Genomic DNA, 24,840 nt, shown 5'->3' with positions numbered 1-24,840 from the left:
TTTTTTTTCCTAATCAGCACTCAAAAATAAATCTATTATTATGTCCATTAATTATCAAAAAGCTGCTTCGAAACAAGCCATAGTCCTTCAGGGAAACCTGAGGGATGTAATCTCATCCCTATCCTTGACAAATTAGGTTATTCTCTACAGGGTACTACTCCATCACAAGGCACACACTCAAATGCTGATAAGTGCATAATTCATAATTCCATGAATCCGTAGTTGACAGATAAGATCAATACGGGATCTATGGCAGGCAGAACAGGTGTTGTCTCTGGAATTATCAGGTCGTGTACTTCACAATCCAGACATGTTTATGTCTCAAAGAGCTGAGTTCCTTCCCAGATATTCTCCTGATGTTATCTCCTTCATTCTGTGGTTGGTGATTAAATGCAACAAGGCATTGGGAAATATTAAAAATAGAGTCAAGATAAAGTATATTTTTATAAAACAGCTTTAATTAAAAAAAAACATTATTTAAAATGCCTTATTGGTACTCACGTCCACTTACATAGTAATTCTATTATTTATGGAATTGTACATATGGAAGTAATTATAAAAAAGTCATGTTTTTTAACAATAAGCAAGAAAAAAATGACCACAGTAAATATCATCCCAAATCCTGTGGCATCTTTTTAAGCGTACATACCGTTTTTTGAAATAGGACAGGTAGAAGTAGGCATTTTTCTCAAAATGTACATCTCTGAAGGAAAGTATTTTGAAATCCTCGTCCTCATTTCCAGATTCTGCAATAGTGAGTCAAACTGATTAAAAATAAGAATTAAATGGCCTACACTCAGGCCAGAGGTCTAAAGAGTTTCTTCATTTTACCAGGAAGGTCAGTTGAGAACAAATTTTTATTTGCAATGACAATTGAGAGACCAATTTATATGGCAGTTTATTTTTGCTAGAACAAGCTGAGTGAAGTACTTAAAAAATACAACAGCTGTGGTACACCTGGAGTTTGAAACCACAGTTCTTCAGTACAGAGCTCTAATCACGACTCCGCTTTGCTGCCTGTCAATACAATCTGCTTAATCTTTATTCTGCAGGAGTACATCTCCTGTATGAGGTGCCCAGGAACACACATGACAAACATATCTTTATTAATCTCTCTTAATTTATATTAGATAAATTACATGGTTTAGTTTTGTTCACTAATTACAAAAATGTATGTATTGATTTATTTTTTATAAAGGCCAACTAAATATTCTCATTCAACCTCTGCACAGGTAGATATACAGTAAGTGACATACATTAAATGCTTATGTCCTCGGCCTTCTTTATGCTTATCACATTACTTGCAGGTGTGATGTGATAGAGTTTCAATTATTCTTATATAATAACACATTTCATTTCTATTACACAGGTAATGTTTGTGCATGGGTAGTTATTTCAATGACATTGCCTTCCTAGAACATCCCAAATGCTGCTATTGATGAAAAGGCTTTTTTATTTAAGTAAGCAACAGATATGTGTGGAATGGTGGAGCAGTGGTACAGTAAGTATTGCTGCTTTGCAGTGCTGGGGCACTGGGGTCAGTTCCTGGGGTGTTATCTGCATGGAGTTTGTATGTTCTCCCCATGTTTTCTTGGGTTTCCTCCAGTTGCTCCAGTTTCCAGGTTCCTCCCACAGTCCTGTAGGATAATTGACCTACTGTATGTAAAGACTTGTGTGAATCCTGAGATAGACTGGCATCTTGTCCAGGGTGTATCCTGCCTTGCATTCTCTGCTTGCCAGGTTTGGCTCCAGCTCTCCCTATGACCCTGTGTTGGATTAACCTCTTTAGAATATGGATGGGTGGAGGGAGTATGTATTGGACTGTACTACAGCCATTGTGAATGAGACTTAGATTTAAACAGGAAAATCAGATTAAAAAGACAATCAGTATCTATTTTTTCCAGGATGTAAAAAAACTTGTTGAATTTAATGTGACAGAAAAAAGATCTGTCATATGAGAGCTTAGCAGATCAGGGATTTACAGTATGAATATGGTCAGAAAATGCATGATTTATAAAGAGTTTTATTCCTTGTTCTTATAATACGTTCTCCTATTACAAACGACGATATTTTGCTTGACTGAACTTGATGTTTTTTTTAAATAATAATGGGCAAAATCATATGCATTCCCAGGGGACTGTAACTGCACAAGAGCTATCCTGATGCTGGATAGTTGATGGAAAGTATTGTACAGCTATCTTACTGTAAACTCAATACATTCCTTTTGCTCAGATTTTCCTTTGCTATTGCATGTTGGTTAATTTTATTGTGCTAATAAATTAGTTTTATTTAGTATTATTTATGCTCTTTTATGGGTATTAACTGTACACATAAGGAAGGAATTAGGTCCACAGTATCATTTAGAGATGTGTGTACTTAATTAGCAAAGGTTTGCAATATTCAATAAAACAGATTGACTGTCTACCACAAGACTTTGACTTGATGCCATTTGTAGTATAATAAATGCAACTTCCCAGACGCTTGATCTGCATTTTTTGCTATTTTACTTTCATGAATAAGTAGATATGGATAGTGTTTCTGATTACTTACCACATTTGATGAACATAGACCTCAAATATCACCCAAAGTCATTTGCTCAATTTCTCAATTTATTTAACTGGTAAGAAATTGCTGTGGGAGAATTTAGCCTATATTACCACTCTTTACTTACTGTTATGTTTTGTACCCTTAAAATGCTCAGCCTCAAATCTGAAGAATGCAGTGCCAAGACTCTTAATTATAATAAGTGGCATTGTGGAATGATTTGTTTATAGAAGTAATTGTTCTTGTGTGAATGTACTGTAAAAGTACAGGACAGTACAGGATCATTGTAATTTACATCACTTTGACCACTGTACCTTTGATCAATACGACGTGTGTTGTATTTCACTCTTATCTTTCATTTCTTGTGCCTCTACAGACAGTAGAACTAGTCTTTTCATAGATAAATTTTACAGTGATTCCAACCTGCTACAGTGTAAAATCAATTTTGCCTGAAATCAATTTTATTCTTTTTAAAAGCAGTCTTTAGTACAGTAATCTATCCAAAGCTCCTGATGTTAAAATGTGTTTCAAGAAAACCATTAGCATCATGCATCTTAAAGCAAAAGTGTTTTATTTCCTGAAATATTTTTTTTTTCATAATTTTGTAAGATAATTTCAGCACTTATGACAACTGGCCTGGTGTCTAGGTTCTTAGTCTTTGATCTGGAAATCCATGCTCTGTGTTTGATTATTGGCTTGGCGCTGATAACAATCTTTCTTACTTTACACTGTGCAGTGAATAGGGATGTGTCATTTTGTCCGATTAAGTGAATCTGAGAATGATTTACTAGCAGAAATTACATATTACATCAAAATGTGCTTTTATTTCAGAGTGGAGGTCTAATAAAGTACTGTATACCAATTATGTTAAAAAAGCTATTATTTCATTTTATGTGCACATTTTCTTTAGGTTCACTCAGCAAAAGAAAAAGATTGTATGTTACTATTTTTAAATAATACTATTACAGTTTTAAGTAACTTTACTAGATAAAATTATAAATGATCTCTCTCCACACTGTCTTTTATTTTACATTTTCTAAAAGCAAGTGGTCGAACCTTCTAAAAGGTTATATTTAAAAAAAAACATGAAAACTATTGTATGAGCTGTCAGATCTGGCACTTACTTCATCTGAGAAAAATTCCAAACACATAACCTAACCCTTTTACATTAAAACACCTTTTTAAATTAAATTTGAAACACAAATAAGTTCATGACAGTGACAAAGTTTTCTTTTTTAAGTATACTTAAGTATAAACAAACCTCGTGTAAACAGAATTTGTTTCACCCTTATTCATCCTGTTCATCTAAATTTCTCTGAACTTTTTCATTAAAGTTCCTTCTTCACCTCTGGAGTTGTAGTTGCTACTAGGCTGGTTGCTGGTGTTGGTGCTGTAAGCTACCTAGACATGTCGTCAAGGCTGGTAACCTAACTTCTCTCAAGAAAACGCTAATAAGATCCAATTCAATCAATTACTAACTACCAAAGGGGCTAGATGGGTTGGAGTGGATCCTCTCTGATGCAACTGCTCTTATGTAATCTTAACTGTTGTGGTGTATGTTTTTAAGATAAAAAAATTAAGAATTTTAACCCATACTGTATTTAATGACATAATCCCAAAGACATTTTAGGAGAACAAAGAAAGATGTCACATTATTTGATAAGATCAAGTGTCTGTAATTGTATCACTCTTACTGTATTGACTGAAACTCATGAGGTAAGCCAATGAGGTAGATCCATTGACTGACTGTCTGTTAACTGTCTGATCCATTGCCTGACGGATGTAAAGCTTTCAGTCATTCCAGTAGAATAAAAGTGATTACTGCTGTAGAAACCATAGACAGTAACAGCACAAGAGGGGTTACAAATGAGATTTGGCTGTTCATCCCATCTGGCCCCTTTACTTGCTAATAGGTTATTGATCTAAAGCTCACATCCTAGGAAATCTGCTTCTATAACAAAGGGTATTACAGTGGCTAAACTAAATCACCCAAAAGCAGCATTCTAATTTAAAGATGAAGTATCAGACATTTGTAGATTAAATGTGAAAGGCTAATTCCAGTACCTGTCATAGAGTAAGAGAAATACGTTGCTAAAGTGGCCCCTCTTTTTCTTCCACCCTCTTATATTACATGATGTCACTTTTGAAAAGCAGCGTCTGGCTAACGGGACATTCAATTCACGTTTTGCAGCAATAAAATGTACTATAAATAATTATATTGCGTTTTTAAACTGTACATAGTCATGCAAAACTGTTTTTCTCTCTGCTTTTTTTGTCTTTGTCTGCTTTGAATGGTAAATCTACAATATTTAACAAAACATGCTCAATGCTTTTGCTACTGTTGTCGCGGTCGTCTTCCCCACTTTTATTATTAGTTTCATTATTACGTGCACCTGTCTCCTGTTTAATATGTCACTATATAAGTTATGTGCCTCCTAAGCTCTGGTCTCAGTATTTGAAGACGGATGCCCAGAAGCCTACCTACCAGCAGGTCCAGGAGAGACCCGACGGCACAGGCTTCATCACGGCGTCCTGACCATCTGGGTCCGGGGCTCGGAGCGCCTGGCCTCCTCATCGTGTTTTTAACTTCCCTGTTCCAGTTCCTGTTCTGACCCGGTTCCTGTTTTTAACTGTTTGTCTTCTATTTGATCTCCCAGCTACCTGGACTTTGGACTGGGTCCTGTTTTTTCCCTTTTGGACTCCCACTGGACTTGTTTGCCTGCACTCCCCCTTGCACCTGGATCACCGTTGGCACCGCCCCCTGTCTGTCCTCCCCACCATTCCTCTGCATGTTTTCCCTATTGTCCTTCTCCAGTCTCTTCCGGATTATATCGTCTGCATAAGGTCCTAAATAGGCACTACACGGGAGTCAGGACCGGCTCCTGTTACAACTGTATTAACGTTCTTGGCAAAAAGCGATTAGCCATAGTGTACAAATGGGTTTTATGTTACAGTTAAGTTTTACAAGTGAGCAGAACCAGTTATGGTTAGCATTACTGCCTCACAGCACTGGGACCCTGGGTTCCATTCTGGACGTAGGGTGCTGTTTGCGTAGAGCTTGTATATTCTCATGTTTTGGTTATCTGGAATTTTGTCAGGTGCTCCTCTTTCCTCCCACAGTCATATTGGTAGAAATACATACTGGTAGGTTAATAAGCTTCTGAAAGAAATAACCATGATTTGAATGTGTGTATGCCTCTATCTGTGTTTGCCCTGTGATGGACTTGTGTCCCATCCAGCGTCCCATCCCAACTTAAGCCTATTGCTTGCCAGGACCCTGAAATAGATGATGCAGTTAGAAAATGGATGGTGGATAGGAAATAAATTATATCTAATCTCTTAAGTACATTCAGCTCCTGTGACTTACTCACTGAACTTCCCAAACGGTTGAGAGGATATTTCCAATAGTATTCCATTTCAAACTGTGGCACAATTAACTGTAAAAGCACTGTGAGTTGCTGAAAATGAGCATTAGAATGCCCTGCACAATCAGAAAATTGGACTATGCCATGCTCTTTTGTGGAATTGTGGGACCCTTGTAACCCAACAATCGAATGAAAAGAGGAAGTCACAGCAGCTGTTTAACTTTGCTATTATGGAGTATGTTTCTTGAGCTAACATTTCAGAAGTGAGAAAAAAAACATCTCAGTTTTAATATTATACAGTATTTAGAAGCTACAATTAAAACAATGACAAAAAGTAAATGCCACAGAGGAAGAACAAAAGGCAGAACAAGGCAGATCACAAAATAAATGATAAATTTGGCCATACTGGCTGTTTTTAAATCTAGCCAGAACACAGACTTTTTTAGAAAGCCTTTGTTTAATGTGGAGCAATTTGTGCTAGGTGTTTTAGCATGATTTTTTATTTATTGTGATTAGTATGTGCAATCTTCTTCTTATTATTATTATGGAAGCAGCACTTTTGTAGACAGACAAACATACAGTTGCAATTGCCTAAGACAAGATTAGTCCACCAAACACTGCCACAGATCTTTCAAAAGATCAGCTGGAAAATTTCCAGTTCCAGTCCATTTTGTTAAGTAAAACAGCTGTGTGATCATAAACAGAGTTATCAATGAAATTATTAAAATGCTTATTGTGCCAAAGTCATGCAAATCTTTAACTGAAAAAGGACAGTGTCAGGGAGTCTATTGGTAGAGTAGGAGAATCCTTATACATAACCATAAATCCCACAGAACACAGAGTAGCACAGGGACAATCCAAAAGGCAAAAATCCAGGGGCTTGGTCAAATAGGGAGGTAATGAGTCCAGTAACAAGAGAAATCCAAAACAAAACCCAAAAGGCATGGTCAAAAGGCAGGAGCAAAATTTTGTACCAGATCAGTCAAAAGGTTGAGAAACACACAAGAGAATACTACTAGAAGCTTCTCAATAGGAAGCATGGACAGGTCTGTGAGTGAAGTTTAAATACAGAAAGGAAAGGGATGTGGTTGGATAATTGGTTCGGGAGTGAAAATGTGTGGAATCTAGTGCATGTGGGAATGTGATAGGTTCAATTAGGAATGAGGTTGTGAAACAGTGGTTTTGGGAATGCAACGCCATTTGCGAGGAAGAGTGTGGGGCGTGACAGACTAAATGAGATGTACCATCTCAAATTCTCTTCTGATAAGATACATGGAGATATGCATGTACTGTAGATCATATTTGTATTTTTCCTGTTTTGAGATGTTTAAATCATGTCACAGAAACAAGCTCTGAGTAATACAGTAAATGGTGTTACAGAAGGGATAGCCTTGACAGTGCTTCAGAGTAAGAAAAAAAAAAGTTTTTTTTCTTTTTTCTAACAGATAGAATTTCAGAGGACTGTTATTTCAGGGTTTGTACATTTTCACATTCAAAATACCTTATTTGTCTTTGCTGTAACAAAGTGATGTAAAACCCAGTGTTAATTCAGTTTTACAACAGTATATGAGAATTACTTTTGCAGCTGCAAAAACACACAGTTGCAGAATGAAGTTAAACAACAGGGAGTTTTGGATTTCATGAGCATTGTGATTAAAATGGCTGTGATACAGGTTTATTGAAGACATTTTACTACAGAGCAAAAATAAAATCAGAACAGTCAATATACAATATACTTTACAGCAAAAAGTATAGTATTAAAGTAAATAAGTCTCAAACTTCTTAGATGCCTCTGTAATTAAAACCCTTTCCCCCTATATTCTTATGGGAGCAACTGATTTCAGGTTGGAGTCTCAAGTATATTTGGTCATTTTTGTTCTACTGTAATTTGTGTTTAAATGGAGAGAAAAAAAAGTTGGACAAACATATTTGAAAATGGAGTTGATGTAAACTGAAATGTATTCCCCAGCTGTAGACCAGCAAGCTAGTAATTCTGATACTTGAGCTTATCTTGATATTCCGCTGCTAAATTGCATGTCTCCTGCGTTTCCTCTTTCATTAGTTTCTAGTTTCATGATACTCCACCACCATGTAATTGAATTGTTTCCTAAATATGTGAAGTCTAATTGTTACCAGGAAACTAACCACAACTAGATGGTACAATACAAGAGCATGCATAATAATACTGAAGCTGTGAGTCTAGACATATCCGTTAACCCTTAGTTACAATAAAGAAAATAAAAGAAAACAACAGCATTACAATGCCCAGTTTTTGAAGAGTTTAGATTAATTTCGCATGGTACTGTACATCTCTGAGGGTGTTGGGGTGAGATGATTGTAATATTCTATTTGTCTTTAATTCCCCCCCCCCTGCATCCAGGGCTTTGTGTTTAACGTGCTTCTTGGTGAATTAAGATCACTGATTAGAATATTTTTAGATGATTTAGGATGGTTTCCAGCTAAAGCTTTCCAAAAGTCATACACTGGAACAAGATATACTGTAATAGAATTGATGAAGAGCTCCAGTGCTTGAAAGGGGTCTTCATTGTGCCTGATCTCTTTATTATCTGGGACATTAGAAAGTTTAAAAACCAGAGTGACCTTTCAGCCTATCTTATTAGATAGCTTGTTAACTTGTTAGATAATGGCTAATTTATCAGGGGAACCTATCTAGTTTGTTTTTTCTTTGTGATGAAAGCCAACAAGTTCATTCCAACAACATAGCTGTGTAGCCTGTTGCAGTCTAACTTTACCCTATGTGAAAAGAAATGCCTCAAGTTTATGGCAGTGTAGCAATCACATATATATATACAATAGTGTTCAAGAGGTCTTACTAATGCATTGTACTAGTAATTATCTTAATTGGAACAATTTTTACTTTTCAAAAGCCCTCCACTGTTGATGGCTTTAAGAGACATTTGTGACCCAGATTTTAAATGATACAGAAGTTTGTCTGCATGACAAAAGTAATCCTTGACAGATATATAATAGAATTCCATGCAATTAACACAAATGAATAAATAATTGGGATAAAATAGTGACTTACAATATACAGTATAAAAAGTAAGTGGTATAAATGGCTTACACTAGTGTTTTGTTAAGTTGTTCACCCAAGGTGTTTTAGTTCCATGTTGGAGATGGTAACAACAGATCCAGAGGTGTCATTTATTCATTTAATTTATTTAATTATATGAAAAGCTATAATTGGGTAATCTTCAACTAGACATGTGGTTTGAAAATGTAGCCTTCGTTTCACTCAATTCGTTTTCAAATTGATTTGTTCCAGGGAGAGAAAAGTTTTAAATTGTTTCTACCACCAGAGGGCGACCCACACCTAGTGATTTATATACAGTACTTGTACCAACCAGCGTGATTAAACTTTTTTTTGTGTGTGTGGCCGTAACAATGATGTAAAAGCACACTTGCTGTTGGATAGCTAACCTTTTAAAAACTGGCCTTAAATTCTAAAGCAGGGAGCCCAGTCCCTGTGTTGCTTTATGTCTGTGTTTGATCAAGTAAAGGAGCAATTTTAATCAGTTTGGAGGAATTGACAAGTTCAAGAGCCTTTATTTAATATCTAAATTAATTGCAGCAGGCAATAAATTGTAATCTTACTTTTAAAGAACCCACTACCAGTATAATAGAACTTCTGCAAAATTCGGTCTGAAATATGCAGGACAAGTCATATACAGTACGTAATGCTCTCTAGGTTAGCCAGAGTTGTGACATCACTGAACAACTTTGTTTTAATTTGTTTTCTGAGGTAAAGTTCCCAGCAAAGCAAAAGCACAAAAAGAAATATTCCCCCAAAGGTGTGAGAATTACTCTGTCGGCCAAGATGTTGAATGGATTGAAAACTGAGGAGCCCTCCCCTTTTTTGCAAAGAGTTAAGTGGCAAGAAGGTGAAGGCTGCTGGGGTCCTGGGGAGGGTGTTGCAGTGTGTTGGGTTGACATTCTGCCCTCCTCCTCCCACAGCATAAAGTGCTACTATATAAACTCCCTCTTGCAGACTTTGTCCCATTTCTGTTCGCTTTTTTGGTCCAGCCAGCAGGGTGATTAAGGATGAAGCTCCTCACTGTGGCTGCCGTCACCATTTTTGTCCTGTCTGCCTTTGACCAGGCAGACTCTTCTGCTTATGACAAGATTGTAACCCACAGTCGAATTAGAGCAAAGAATGAGGGGTAAGCAACAATGCAAATGGAATATGCTTCCAAAGGGAACATACAGACCTGCTTTTTAATTGATTCTACCTTGCTTGAACTTGGAAAGGAGTTTTCTGTATCAATGATAGAAAAAATAAGTTTACAAAGCCAATGCATTGCATCTTATTTGATAAAATAGCAGAAATGCAGTCACTTAGAAGTGAAAAAGTCAACTTCTTTTTTGTATTTAAAATTAATTACATGCTTGGTCAGATTAAAGGTTATTTTTTTAACAGTTAAATTACATTGACATTTAAAAGTTAAACAACCTTTAATTAACAAGGTTAATATTTTAAACATTAGTTTTTTTTGCTTCTTTTTTACAATTATTAAATCTCAAGTACAATGTTTTTGTGATTTACATACACTATAATAGGTTTACCCTCATTTTGACAACCCTCAGCGTACTGATAGAAATGCTGCATTTGCCTCCTGGTTTTATTAACTATCATCTGTAAACTTTTAACTGTGCACTTCTAATGTGGTGAACACGTACTGTATTTACTCTTTTAATTATTATCCACCATGGATCCATAAACCAAAGTAGCTGCAGATGTCTGGCTACACATCTTTTAAGAGAAATAAATCTGGACAGAATTGTTTAATTTGGTGTGATTCTTGGTTAAGCTATGCTAATAGGAAGCCATGCTTGCATCACTTATTAATCAAATTGGAATTAACATTTAATTTAATGGTTTAATGCTTATAATCTTAATGCAAGTAAAATGTTTTAATGTGGTCTTACTGCTCTTTCAAGCTGGAATGCAATGTACTGTATAGCAGATTTTTGGTGTTGTATTTTCAACTTAACTCTATTCCACCTTCTTTACAGACCCAATGTGTGTGCTCTTCAGCAAGTTATGGGAACCAAAAAGAAATATTTCAGCACTTGCAGGAACTGGTACCAGGGAGCAATCTGTGGCAAAAAAGCGTAAGTGTGTAGGTTTTTTTGTGTGGCAACATGCTTGCTGGAAGGGTCAGAGCCTAGGGCTATTTTTTTCTTAAAAGATGGCTGAAAGAGCCTGTGTTACTGTATATTCTGTTTAAGAGAACAAAGGCTTCTACGTTCCTTGTTCCAGACAGGATATGCTCTGCAGCTGCCTTGTTTCAACAGACAGACTTACCTTCAGCTTCAAGCATGCGCTAAGGGGAAACCTTGTCTGTGTGAACAGGAGTGTGTTTCACGCATTGGTAGAGCTCTGCCTAAGGAATTCTTAGATGGTGTCCAGTTTCATTCTGCTTTCTTGGTTTTCCACAGATTTCTCCTGAGAGCTTTTAATGATCTAAATACCTTGTGGCCTTCATTTTTACCCATCCAGCAGAATCATTTTTTTCACTTTCCATATTGTTTAAAATTATACATATTTCAGCAGTAATTCCCAGTTACTTTATGAAAATAAAACCACATTTTATTTTGACATCATCCGTTATCTTTGTAGATTTGGGAAATTGTAAAGTTTCAAGAGCTAGGTTTGAGAGTGATTTATAGTGGACTATGACAGTAATCACTTGTCTGGTGTTCAATCACTTTCGTTGTTTGTTATTTTCATGCCTGTCTAAACATTTGCTCATACAGTATTGCATGGTGTTTAAAACTTTAGCCGTTGTATTTTATCCTGATGTTAGACAGCTTGTATTTATACAGTACTGTATATCTCGCTTCAGAGATTCACGAAGAATCTAATTTTGCTTCATTAGTATAGAAACCACTTTTGATTTTATGTTTTATTTTGTTTTATAAATGTTCAGTAGTGGGGCAGTGGTTAGCATTGCTGCCTCACAGCTCTGGGGCCCTGGTTTCCATTCTGGACCTGGGGTGCTATCTTCAGTGAGTTCGTATGTTCTTCTCTAGTTTGTGTGGGTTTTCGCCACATGCTCTGGTTTTCTCCCACAGTCCAAAAACATACTGTTAGGTTAATGGGCTCCAGGGAATATTGACCCTGGTTAAAGTGTGCACATGTCTGTGTCGGTGTGTGCCCTGCTATGGACTGGCTTCCCGCCTGGGGTGTATCCCATCTTTCGCCTGTTGCTTGCCTGGATAGGCACCAACTCCCCTGCGATGCTGAATTGGACGAAGCAGTTAGAAAATGGCTGGATGTTCTGTAATGTTTAAATATGGTGTATAGTAAAAACATACATTGATCTGAAATGAAAATACACCTGGACGTTTCAGTAATAATGGATACCTGTTCATGTATGGCGTTAGATGGAAAGAATGCATGGCTTGAGACGAAAGCTACATTTTAACATAAAGACCTACTGTTGCTCATATCTTCAAAAGCTGGTTTGTGCAGGTGTATATGCTATACTTTCTTTGGAAAGAATGTGCAGAACAGGCAAAAAGGAACACACCTTTTTTATCCATGTCAGGCCGGTTCCATTCATTAGAAATTAAGCTGACAGCTCATTGAAAATGTAGCAAATAATGTAAATACAGTATATGTTTAAGTTGGTTCAGACAGGGCTCAGAATTTCCACTGGATGGGACAAAGTAAAAGTTGTGAAATAGAGCCCCCAGGCACAAAGTGTCCTTTCTGTTTTGTTTTTTGGTTGTGCACCTGGATCCGAACAGTTCTGTTTTACAACACTGCAAGTGTTAAATAGGAGGATATTAACATCAGCCAGAAACTGAAGACCCTTGAGAAAAAATATACATATAGAGTATAAGGAAATAATTATCTAAAGGGGAAAAAAATCTGGATTGAATTGCATACAATTTAAAAGGTGGTCATGGCAAACTGGTTATAATATTTCTGTGGTTGTAAAGTTTGGGATTTCAAGCACATTTTACATTTTACACGGTCTGTGAAGCTTTGTGATTTACAACAAAAGGGGTTTCCATGCGATGTTAAATGTGGGGATCCTCTACTGGACAGGCTAGTCAGCTTGAGAACAAAGATGAACATGTGTTTTTTATTGTCTGTGGTTTTATTTTGGCCCACCGTTCAAAAGTGGCATGCAGCCAGACTTCATTTTCCCATTAGCACTACAGCTTGGATTCCAAGGTGAATTCATCCTTGTATTTTGCTGTCTGGGCCTTTTGGTTAAACAGCAGCCCTTAACCACACAGTGAAAAAATAAAGTCTGAAGAAAACCTTTTTTGCTGAATAGGGTTATTTTTGGAAAATACTGGAAAGGTTACATGTTTCTAAAGGAAAGATGTGCTGATTCACTTAAATTATTAAACATAAAGGAGAATATTTAAAATTGTATAATAATCTATAAGGGTACTTCACAGATACTGTATGCACAAGTACTGTATAGTGTCTTCACAGTACAATACTTTGTATCTAACTACAGGATGTGTAAACAAAGAACTGAAAGATTTTAAATATAATAAAAATAACAGAAAATATAAAATATACTTAGTAAATGGTGCCATCTGCAGAGGATTTGTTTATCTGTGTATTATACCGTACATTATCATCGGGACCTTTGGTCTTCATTTTGGATTGCAGTACTATAGGCGATGGATATAGTTGGTTTTGGTCTAGTAAAATATTTCCATGTTCTGAGCAATTTTACACAGCCACAAAGTAGTTAAGAAAACAATTTCGGCAAACATAATTCTACAAACTTAGGAGGTTATAAGGGGAAGGAGGAGTAAAATGACTGTGGCAGGAAATAAAGGCAGTTCAGTAGACAGTGTCCCAGGGCAAAAAAGTGTGGAAAAGCTGTAATATAATGTTTCCTACAGTTCCACAGTCTTTGTAAACCTTTCCTAGGCAAAATCTGTGCCAGGATGCCTTAATCTTTTTCTGGGACAGAAAGTTTGGAAGGGTCTGGCATGGTCTTGACGCTGAATCCATCTGGACATCCGTGTTCTGGTCCTGCCTGTGATAACACACAGTTCGATATGGACCTTAAAAAAAACAGGAAAGCTTGGCAAGAAGCCAAGTCTCCTTAGCCTCATCTCAGAGGGCAAGCCCTGCGCTTTTCCATTCAGCTTTTGAAGCCATTTCAGTGTGAAAGCTAAGCTGGAAACGACAGTTTTGGATGCCTTCCAGCCGATCCTTCTGGGAGACTTGTCTACCTCTTTTCTCTTGAATATCCCCCTCTCCCAACTTCCATGTTCACATTTTGGCAGCAGGCCACTCCAGTTGCAATTTACCACTGGGGAACATATGGAATTGGTTGCTCTTATGGAAGTTTGGCCAGGGAAATGTTCCCAGCGGTCTCCCCCTGAGGAAGCGCACTGCTCTTTTAACTTAATATGACAACCCATGGGTTTTAGCTACAGTGGAAATTTTGATCTTAGTCTTCTTGGAGGCGTAGACGATGGCTTCTCATGAGCCAGAATCAACAATTGCTGCTGAAGTAGAGGGAAGCCATTTCTGTTCTCGGCTATGCTTTCGTTTCCTCAGTGCCTCTGAGGTGAGGAGAACGTGTGAGTGACACTTTCATTACATGTGAGTGCAAAAAAAAAAACTTGCAAAAAATACTGCCAAGACAAGACAATCATAAAATAAGCGGTTTAGTATCACATCATGTCGTCCGTGCAAAAATAAACTTAACTGTGCCACACATTCAGGTAGGTAGCTGCAAGTCTCTGCTGCAGCTGAAGTTCAGCTGTCATGTATGTTTGTTTAAAAATTAGTGTGGAACTCATTTCCACTGCCATGTCTTTTTATTTTACTACAGTATGTGTTACACAAGGCAGTCTTAATGAGATCATAATACATTAAAAGTCCCTTGCTTCACAAGCTAGCCTGTTAAAGCCATGAATCGCAATAAAACACAGTTTATAAGCCTTTTCTGGCTAATGTGCTTTAGCATTAAAATATTATTTATTATGCACAAGTTTAAGAGAAAATACATTACAATTTTGTAACTGTTTGATAACAGAAGTGAGATGCATATATTGTACAAGCTACATCTACATCTTGTAGATGCAGTTAATCTACTGTATGAAATAGAAGTTCATGTGGAATTTTAGAAGTCTGTTGGAAGTCATTTTACAAGATACGTTTCCAGCATTTATTTCAAAAGTTTAATTACAAATGTTTTGTCTCTTAAACATTGAGCTTTCCTTTGCCTTTGTGTACTCTATAGCCTTCTAAAATTGTATGTGAGACAATAGTTTTAGACTAGAATATCACAACTCCAATATGCAAGAGAATTCCAGGGTAGGAAGGAGTTTGGTTACCAACTGGGGAAAAAACATTGAGTCTGAAGAATGCAAATTCAGCCTGTTACCTTTGTACTGTAAGTGTTGACATAAATCTAGACATATACTGTAAGCAGGTTAACCAATTTGATTCAGTATATGGCTTACCATATACTGTATCTGGTCAATTACATAAACTTCCTAATATTGTGAAAAGTAAGCAAGGAATAGCAAGATATATAACAGCATCTGGACATACACTTTAAGTTATAGTTTCCATTGTTGTCCCGATGAAAAGAAAAATAGAATTCTCATGTGAATTTACCCCTTGGTTTAAATTGCCATTAACTTAAAAGAGGGAATGTTTTAACAAAGTCCATGCCTCTTTGCTTAACATGAACCACGATCAGATAATTCTGCAGTGAGCTGTAGCTCAAGTGAAGACATCCATCTTTTTTTCTGACAAGAATAGAGTTTCCCAAGAGTGCCTTTTCTAGAATGGCACATTTAAGATCAGAGCTTGGCCAGATAAGACTGTGATTAACATGAAGATTGCTTCCTTATGGCAGCTGAATTAAAGTGAACATCTGTCTTCTGAAAAGAGAAACATGATTTAAGGGTTAAATAACATAGCCGGGATTCATCTCATCTTTATCTGCTGGTCTGCTGTGCTTTCTGTTACGGTTTATGACTCATAATCATATTACAAGGTGAGCTTATCCAGTCTGTTCTTTGTCTTGAAGAATTATATTTCAACCCCCTTGTGTTTTGGAAGATAATTTAATGATGTCATGTTTATGTTATCAGTGCACTTTTGGCCCTGTGCCTTAGGAAATACAGATGTTGATCACTCTGCTTTGAACGTTGAACATTTCTATATGAAGAATTCTTTTATTCTATGCAGAATGTTCAGCAAAGCTCTCCAGAGATGGTCCTCAGCAGAACACCTGGTGTAGTTAGGGGGTTAAGAGAAAAATGTACATTGGATCCAAATTGAAGGACTATGAAATAAAAAAAATACCTTTGTGCATTTATATTTAGAAGGAACCATACTTTCACATCTGTTCTGTACTTCACAATTTCTATTTCTTTTGGACCCGAAGGCCAAAATGGGGATTTTCATTATTCATCCAACTATTATCTAGTCAGCTTTTTTATTTTTAGAAACATGGTAAAACTGATTTCCTTTAACTTTCTAAAATACCGTCCTAGCTCTATGACTATGCTGAGGCTGATTACGCCTAACAACTTTCTTCATTTCATACAACAATTTTCATTTTCATTGCAACATGATCAGATTTTTGCTAATCAGTAGAATAGCATATGCCACAGACACCAATGAATTCAATCTACTAAGGAGTTTCTGGCAAACAGATCCTGTGCAACCTCAGAACATGTCATTTAAGGTCAGAATACATTAATACAACATTTATCTGCATTTGTCTGTATCTGCTTCACAAAAGAGGGTTTAGATGAATGTTGACTCAGGACAGGAGCCTGGACCACAAGGCACGGTTGGATGTTTCACGGAAGTAGCTGGAGCGCTCAAGATAGCAGGTCCCAGTTCAACAAGGATCATGTATTATTAAACAATATTCTTTCTCAGTATTATTAGTGTTATTATTATTATATAAATACATTATTAATAAAATTATAATATTGACAACTATAAGAATAAGAAGAGGATAAAGAAAATCACCCATAATTATATATATCATTTAATTCACAGAACCTCCTTCAGCATGCTGTCTCCTTTCACTGGAATAATAATTCTTGTCCGTAGGGAAGAGTGCCTCCTAATGGTGCACAAACTCACTCACAGCAGCAACTTGATTTTTATTGGTTTACCATTTACCAGTTTACCATTGCACTAACCATAACATGTTTGCTTGTTTACTGAGATGTACACTGTAGCAAGATCAGGCTACAAGATGATAATGTTGTTGTTATAATAAGGTCACTGAACAAGTTTTGTGTACCAGATTGTTTTCTCTTATTTGTATGTTTTCTTGTGCATTTCTCTTTATTATTATTTTGCTCATTCTCTTGCAGCACAGTGCTATATGAATGCTGCCCTGGATACATGAAACTGGATGGAATGAGAGGCTGCCCTGCAGGTTAGACCCTATGTGAATGCATACTGTAGTAATGGTTCAGCCAGTATAATTTAATATAACGCATGGGACATGCTTGTGCTGTCCATTGAAAACACAGTCTTAACACAGACATCAATGGAGAATGACACATTGCAGAATATAATCTAAACAAATTACTAAAGATAATCAGGAATACCTTGGTATAGAACTTTGTAGAAGTGCTTGGTGCTAAAATTTAACACCAGAGAAACTAACAGCACATGTTGTTCATAAAAGAACTATCAATGATTTCCAGATGTAATAATGCTTTCAAAAGGACTTCCTCGGTGCCATTTTACCAGTTTGTTTAGAAGTTTATTCATAAATAAATGTTTGTTTTTGGTATTTCAGCTATCCAAAAACAGGAAATGCTTCAGAAAAAAAAAACAGTATTTACATTTATCCACCCAACCGTTTTCTAAGCACTTTATCCAGTACAGTGTCGGGGGGAGCTGAAGCCGATCCAGGCAAGCAACAGTCGCAAGGCAGTACACACTATACACAGAACAGGATGCCAGTCCATCACAGGGCACACACAGAGATGCACACACTCACAGCAGGGCAACTTTTCCCAGAAGCTTATATACTGATATACTGTAACTTATCAGTATATCTTTGGACGCTGGGAGGGAACTGAAGCACCTGGAGAAAACCCACCTGAACAAAGGGAAAACATACAAACTTCCCACACGTAGGGAACTGAACCGAAGGCCAAAGAGCTGCAAGGCAACAATACCAACCATTGTGGCACCATACCACCCTAACATTAACAAATGCTTTACCAATTTTACAATAGTGGTCTAATTCCAGATTAATCAATTTTAGGGCAACTACTCAGAGGGTGTGGGATCAACAGTGTAGGATGGTACTGCAGTTACCTTTGGACTCCATATTTGAGATTATGAGCTCTACTTCTAGGTTACAACATTGTTGTTGAAATATGCCTTACCTAGAGTCCTTCAGTAGCACAGTAGTTAGCACTGCTGTCTTTGTGGAGTTTGTCTGTTCTCCCCTCAGTTCATGTGGGTTATCTCCGGGTGCTGTGGTTTCCTCCCACATTCCAAAAACACTGGTGCAGTAGGTAAATTGGCTTCTGGGAAACTTGGCCCTGGTGAGTGTGTGCATGTCTATGTGTCTGCCGTGTGACGGACTCGCATCCTATCGTATCCTATCTTCCACCCTTTGATTGCCAAGATAGGCTCCAGCTCCCTCACAACCCTGTATTGGATAAAGTGGTTAGAACACAGATGGATATTCAAAACAAATGTACTAATAGGTAATTGTAAGTTTCATCAGCCAAATCAAGCTACAATAATGATAATTACCAGTTAATTAATAGTGATTTCAAAGAAATTGTGTATGTATAATATGGACAAAGATCATACTTCTACTGTATATAATGTAAACAAGGCAGTCAAATATCAAGTTAAAATTCACGGTGATATCATGCCCTTTACTGATTTCTATGATCTTTTTTTCAGTGGCTCCTATTGACAATGTGTATGGCACCCTTGGCCTTGTTAATGCCATCACAACTCAAGATTATTCTGATAGGTCAAAGCTGAGAGAGGAGATTGAAGGACATGGATCGTACACATTCTTTGCACCAAGTAATGAAGCTTGGGATTTGCTGGATCCTGTGAGTGACTCAGTTTCACTGATTGACATTTGGAATGGAAAACGCTTCCTATACCATAGAAAAGCAGCACCCTATCAAAATCTAAAATAAAATAATTAACTTACTGTACGGTATCTTTGAGGAAATACAGATAAGATGCTATGAACTCTTATTAGAGATTTTGTTTAAAGTGTTTTTCTGAACATCTGACATCTTTAACATACAAAAGCATGAAACTACTGTAGATGGCAGATTTTGAAGTATTTTTTTTCTCCATTACAGGAAGTAAGGAGTGGATTAGTGAGCAACGTGAACATTGAGCTGTACAATGCTCTGCACTACCACATGGTGAACAAGCGTCTTTTGACTAAAGATCTGAAGAATGGCATGACAGTGGAATCAATGTACGACAAGCAGGGTCTGCTCATCAACCATTACTCAAATGGGGTAGGTTTCAAAACAGAGATTCAGAGTTACAGGGGAGCCAGAGTTTAGGGGTTGACACAGACACTAACATGCGTGTACTCACACCAGGGCCTAATTTTCCCAGAAGTCAATTAACCTACCAGTATGTCTTTGGACTGTGCAAGGAAACTGGAGCATCCGCAGGAAGCCCACACAAACGGGCATAACTTATAAAAAACACGCAAAGAGCACTTTAGAAATTGAACCCATGGACCCAGTGCTGCAAGGCAATAATGATAACTACTGCACCACTGTGCCTCCTAACATAAGAACATAGAATTTTGTAAATTAAGTCCTTTCTGTCCATCTACTTTATTTGGTTTTCTAGTAGTTATTTGATCCAATGATCTCATCAAAATGTTGAAAGAAGCAAAGGTATAAGCATGAGCAACATGGCTGAGTCCACCCGTAGGGCTGATTTGTCAATACCTTTGAGGATTTCAGATGCATGAATCAGGTAGTCTACTATGTTTACAACTTAAAAAGTTGTTCTGTCAGTGTAGAACATTGCTTTGGTATCAGGAATATTTATCTAGTGGGTATAACATCCCTTGATTTAATGTATAAACTGATAGCCTTTTATCCTAAAATTCTGTCTGCCTTTTAATTGCTCCCTACTGTAGCTGTATATTGTCTAGAAGTTGCAAATGATGTCATCATACTGTATACACACATTTTGTTACACTAGATGCTTCTTCAAAATCAGGATTTTACCATTTTAGATTTACAGTGTCTGTCTCTGTGACGTGCATGTAACACTTTGCATTTGAATGGCATTTTAAATTGCTTTAATTAGCTTTGCAGCCTCTGTAGCATTTACTAACCATCCAATTTTGGTATCAAATTGAAATGTCTTTTTTTGCATACAAACTAGGAAATGTAAAAATATTTAACATGAAGGTTGTAAAATCATACTGAAACCTGAACCTGTAAAGTATCAACTAAAAAATGAACCACAAGACCCCAAAGCCAAACAGCACCGCATTGTTTCACCTCTCCAGATGTGCTTTGTAATTGAATGTATATTATGGAAAAGTGCAGATGTGTGTGATGTCTTTGATGTATATGACGTATTTCATGCATTTGACATAGTATGACATAAACATAGCGAGTCAAAACGTCTTCATATTTTCTACACAGCTCAGACAAAACTGGGTGCCAAAATACTCTGCTGTGTTTTACGTATTTTACCTCTTATCTTTTTTCTCACCACAGGTGGTTACAGTGAACTGTGCCAGGGTCATCCATGGCAATCAGATCGCCACCAATGGGGTCGTTCATGTGATTGATCGTGTCATCACTGGCGTTGGGAACACCATTCAAGATGTGATTGAAGTTGATGATGACCTGACCTCCCTGAGTGTAAGGATAGTAATGTTAAAAGTGATGATAATAGCAGTAATAATAGCTAAGTGCCCAGACATTCCATTACCCTCTCAAATAGAATAGTAATAATTGCTGTTCTTTTCACAACCTGGATGTTAAATTGGTAAATGTTAAATTGTTACACTCATAAAATATATCGAACAGTGGTACTCCTGGCCTCACCTTACCTTAGCATAACAAACTAGATTAGGGGTCAAAAAAATCTTCAAAAAATGATGCTTTCACCCTAGGCTGCTACTGTTGCATCTGGCTTGCTGGATAAACTCGGGGAGCCTGGACACTACACTGTTTTCGCTCCCACTAACGAAGCCTTTGAGAAGCTGCCCAGAGCTGTGCTGGAAAGGATCATGAGTGACAAGGTGGCCCTGCAAGGTAAGCTAAAAATGCCTCTTCTCTTTCTCGGTCTCTTTGGAGAGAAAGGAATAGTTGGAAAGAATAATCGTTTATACAATGAGACTATGTTCTCAATGCGACTATGTTATATAATGTAACAACATTATATAATAAAGCTGTTACATAGTCTATATTCTATTTAATAATAAGATATTAGTTGTAATATTCAATAATAATAATAATTCAATGAAAACGTCTATCTTCCTGTTTATCTCCTTTTATGTCATGCATCTTGAGGAGCACCTTTTCTTTATTCAGACAGATGAAAAGCATATTTTCTACTACGATAATCACCATAATGACATACTCATCCTAATTATTTGAGTTAGCACTCTGCTTGTATTTCTTCACTTCAGTAGTGTAGTCTGTTTTCTATGCAATTTTCTAGTCTGAGATTAAACCTCTGTGGGCAATGCCTGTTGTGTTTCGTTTTCTCTTATTTTTTACAGAAAGTGTGTTTTAATGTGTCATCCTGAGTCACTGCTCAACTGAATGAGCATTTATACTATTTATATCTCAGACAGCTGGCAAACATATCCCTGACCACACTAAGGGCAAATCCCACTTAAGTTATTGTTTCTAAAGTGGATTTACAGAATGAAACTGACTTTTTGTTATGCATTGTAACATAATCCCTACAGTACATGTTTAAGTTCTACTCACACTACTGCATTCCGGAATTAAGTACAAAGTAAGATATCCTATTTCCATTTTTTGTAATGCAGGTTTTTGTAGTGGCAGTTGCACTAACATTCACTTAAACATTTAGAAAACTGTCTAAATACAGCAAGTCATAAAAATGGTGACACATTTGTACTGCTTATACAATGTGGCGCACTTTCACTTAAACATTTATAAAACTGTCTAAATACACCAAGAAATAATAATGCAAACACCTTCTATCTTGGGTGTACTCCAATCTGGCTCCAGACTGCTGCGCACCTTACCATATACTGCCTGAAAAATACTTATTAAATCAGATTAAATACATTAAAAACATTTCATGTTGCAGAAAGAATTTAACAAAGCATTGAAAAAGAGCAGCTGTTAAATAAGGAGGCTGGACCACCAATAGGAATAGCTATTGATGAGATGCAGGATAATAAAATAAGCACACTTCAAGGTGTACAAAAGAGTGTGCCAAACACCTGGGGCATTTATGGGTAATTTATGCAAATATCAACTTTAATCCCAAGAGACTGGCGGCAGTTTGATCTTTCTATTAGGTAACAATGCCAAAAGGGAGAAGGGCTATGACTTTTCCTCATAAGAACCCAATAATATGCCAGCTGTAATAGAGTTAAATACCACATTACTGTAAGGTTTGATAGTTAAGCGCACACTTTGCTAATATATTAAACAAAACATTTTTTTTTATTTCTAAACTTGTAAGGACAAGTCTACTTGCTTCTAAATCTTTGACAGCAAAGACATGCTTTGATAAGCATTAAACAGACCTTTTTTTTTCTAGACTTGTGAGTGCATGTCCTTTAAATTCTAGAGTCCTCTAATTCCCCAGAGAACCACCACTGCCCACACACCACTATACATAAGCAACATACAGTATACAATACGTTGGCATGACAAGCGCTATGTTCGAAGTGTGAGGCAGCACAGTTGTGTAATGGATAGCATTGCAACTGGGTTCAGTTCTGGTCCTGGGATATAATCTGCACAGAGTTTGTTCTCCCTTTGTTTGCATGGCTTTCCTTCAGGTGTTCCAGTTTCCTCCCACAATTCAAAAACATACTGGTAGGTTAATTGGGATCTGGAAAAATCAGACTCTGGTGTGTCTGTGTGTCAGCCCTGCAATAGACTGACATCCCATTAGAGGTGTACCCTGTCTTGCACCCAGGTGTGAGTGTGTGTCTGTGTGTGTGGAGACTGATGCCCAGACTGTCACTCTAATACAGCAGAACAGGAACCACCAGAACACAGAGATTTTTCAAGGTTTGTTTTGACCCACAGCCCTGCTGAAATTCCACATTCTGGACTCGGTGCAGTGCTCTGAGGCCATCATGGCTGGCAGCTCTTACGAGACGCTGGAGGGCAACAACATCGAGATCGGCTGCGACGGCGAGAGCCTGACAGTGAACGGAATCAAGATGGTGAAGCGCAAGGATGTCGTGACCAGCAATGGTGTCATCCACTTCATCGACCAGGTCCTGATCCCCAATTCAGGTGAGCCTCACCCACCGTTTCAACTGACACTAGTGTTAACGTTAGAGCTCCCATCGAACTTTAGCCTGAACTGAAATTTTCACATCTCTACATGGGATTGGACTTCCAGAAAGTATTTTGTTACTTGTGAATGTTAGTGAACACAAGGCATTAAAGCACTGACATGGAGAGAAGGTGGAATTTATTTGAAATAGTTACAGTTTAGCCCATTTTATTTAGTTTTCACAAGTGTTCAGTATTAAAACAAAGTGTTGTTTTTTACAACACATAACAAACTTGTATTCTTCTGAACTGTTTTAAAATATATAGCATTTTTATGTCAAGACATACATATAGAATGTGTATGTACAGCAATTTTTCATGGTTTGGAGTGTAAATGCAATAGCGATGTGTTTGATCAATACTCAATATAAAAAGTATTGCATCCAGGTAGTCTATGCCATATGTAGTGCAATATGTGCTTGTTGGTTTTGAGTAAGATCCAAGAGACTGTATTGTTTGTGATAGAGTTGCAGTGTTAGGATACTTATCTTGCTTTTGTTTGTTTTACCATTAAGCTAAACAGGTTCTGGAGCTCACTGGACCCTCTCAGTCCACCTTCACTGACATGATTGCTCAGCTGGGTCTGGCCGGTTCCTTCAGACCTGAGGCAGAGTACACCCTGTTGGCCCCACTGAATGGAGCTTTCACAGGTGTGTACAGCTTCTGGACAAAGTCACTGAAGTTCCTGGTTCAGATGCTTACTTAGCTATCTGTACCAGGGCATTCAAAATACTGTATATAAAACTCCATATATTGGACTCATAGGTGGAAATTAATTTTACTAGTTACAAAACTGTTTTAATCATTAGATGAAGTGCTAGCTATGGACCAGAGGCGTCTGAAGATCATCCTGCAGAATCACATCCTGAAGCTGAAAGTTGGTCTGAGCCAGCTGTACAATGGACAGCTCCTGGAGACCCTCGGAGGGAAGATTCTCAGGGTCTTCATTTACCGCACTGTAAGGTTTTTGCTTAGCATTTTAGCATTTTCTTTGATTCTTAATTTGTCTGTCTGGCTTACATTTGTAAGCATTAAATGGCAATGAAAATAATTTCCTATAACACCTCTCCATGTTGTTCATTATGCTTTTAAAACAATTCTTTTATATCCCTTTAATTGATTCTTCCTCTTATTTGTTTCTTGCGGAAACTGATTTTATAACATTTCTTCAATTGAATTCCAATTATCCTGCTATAAAAAAGGATTATGTAGGTTCATGCAATTTTCATTTATTTCAAAACTACAATTTCATCAAGAACATGCTTTTGTATTTCTCTTTAATATCGTAGTGCACTGAAGTAGCATTAAGTGATCTTTAGCATAAATCATAAGGGTAGGGCTGCATTTAAACAGCTTTTCTAAGTTCATTGTTTCACAAAAATCTGAATCACATAAAAATAGC

General features: G+C 37.1%; 1 protein-coding gene across 6 annotated transcripts in view; it reads left to right on the top strand.

Annotated features, from left to right (window-relative positions):
- The first annotated feature begins 9,918 nt into the window (after nt 1-9,918).
- Nucleotides 9,919-24,840, top strand: part of postnb (periostin, osteoblast specific factor b) — a 30,034-nt gene continuing 15,112 nt past the window's right edge. For all 6 annotated transcript variants that reach the window (XM_088639489.1, XM_088639486.1, XM_088639490.1 and 3 more), the window contains exons 1-10: nt 9,919-10,090; nt 10,944-11,042; nt 17,271-17,335; nt 18,835-18,992; nt 19,254-19,418; nt 20,652-20,798; nt 21,053-21,194; nt 23,184-23,396; nt 23,954-24,088; nt 24,248-24,396. In XM_088639489.1, the coding sequence (XP_088495615.1) occupies nt 9,972-10,090; nt 10,944-11,042; nt 17,271-17,335; nt 18,835-18,992; nt 19,254-19,418; nt 20,652-20,798; nt 21,053-21,194; nt 23,184-23,396; nt 23,954-24,088; nt 24,248-24,396 (1,392 nt within the window). In that variant the 5' untranslated portion in view covers nt 9,919-9,971. The remainder of the gene's footprint in view (nt 10,091-10,943; nt 11,043-17,270; nt 17,336-18,834; nt 18,993-19,253; nt 19,419-20,651; nt 20,799-21,052; nt 21,195-23,183; nt 23,397-23,953; nt 24,089-24,247; nt 24,397-24,840) is intronic.

Source organism: Lepisosteus platostomus, chromosome 7 (genome assembly GCF_059453375.1).
Source record: "Lepisosteus platostomus isolate fLepPlt1 chromosome 7, fLepPlt1.hap1, whole genome shotgun sequence".
In the NCBI taxonomy this organism is placed as follows: Eukaryota; Metazoa; Chordata; class Actinopteri; order Semionotiformes; family Lepisosteidae; genus Lepisosteus; species Lepisosteus platostomus.
This window is presented reverse-complemented; position numbering and strand designations above follow the sequence as displayed.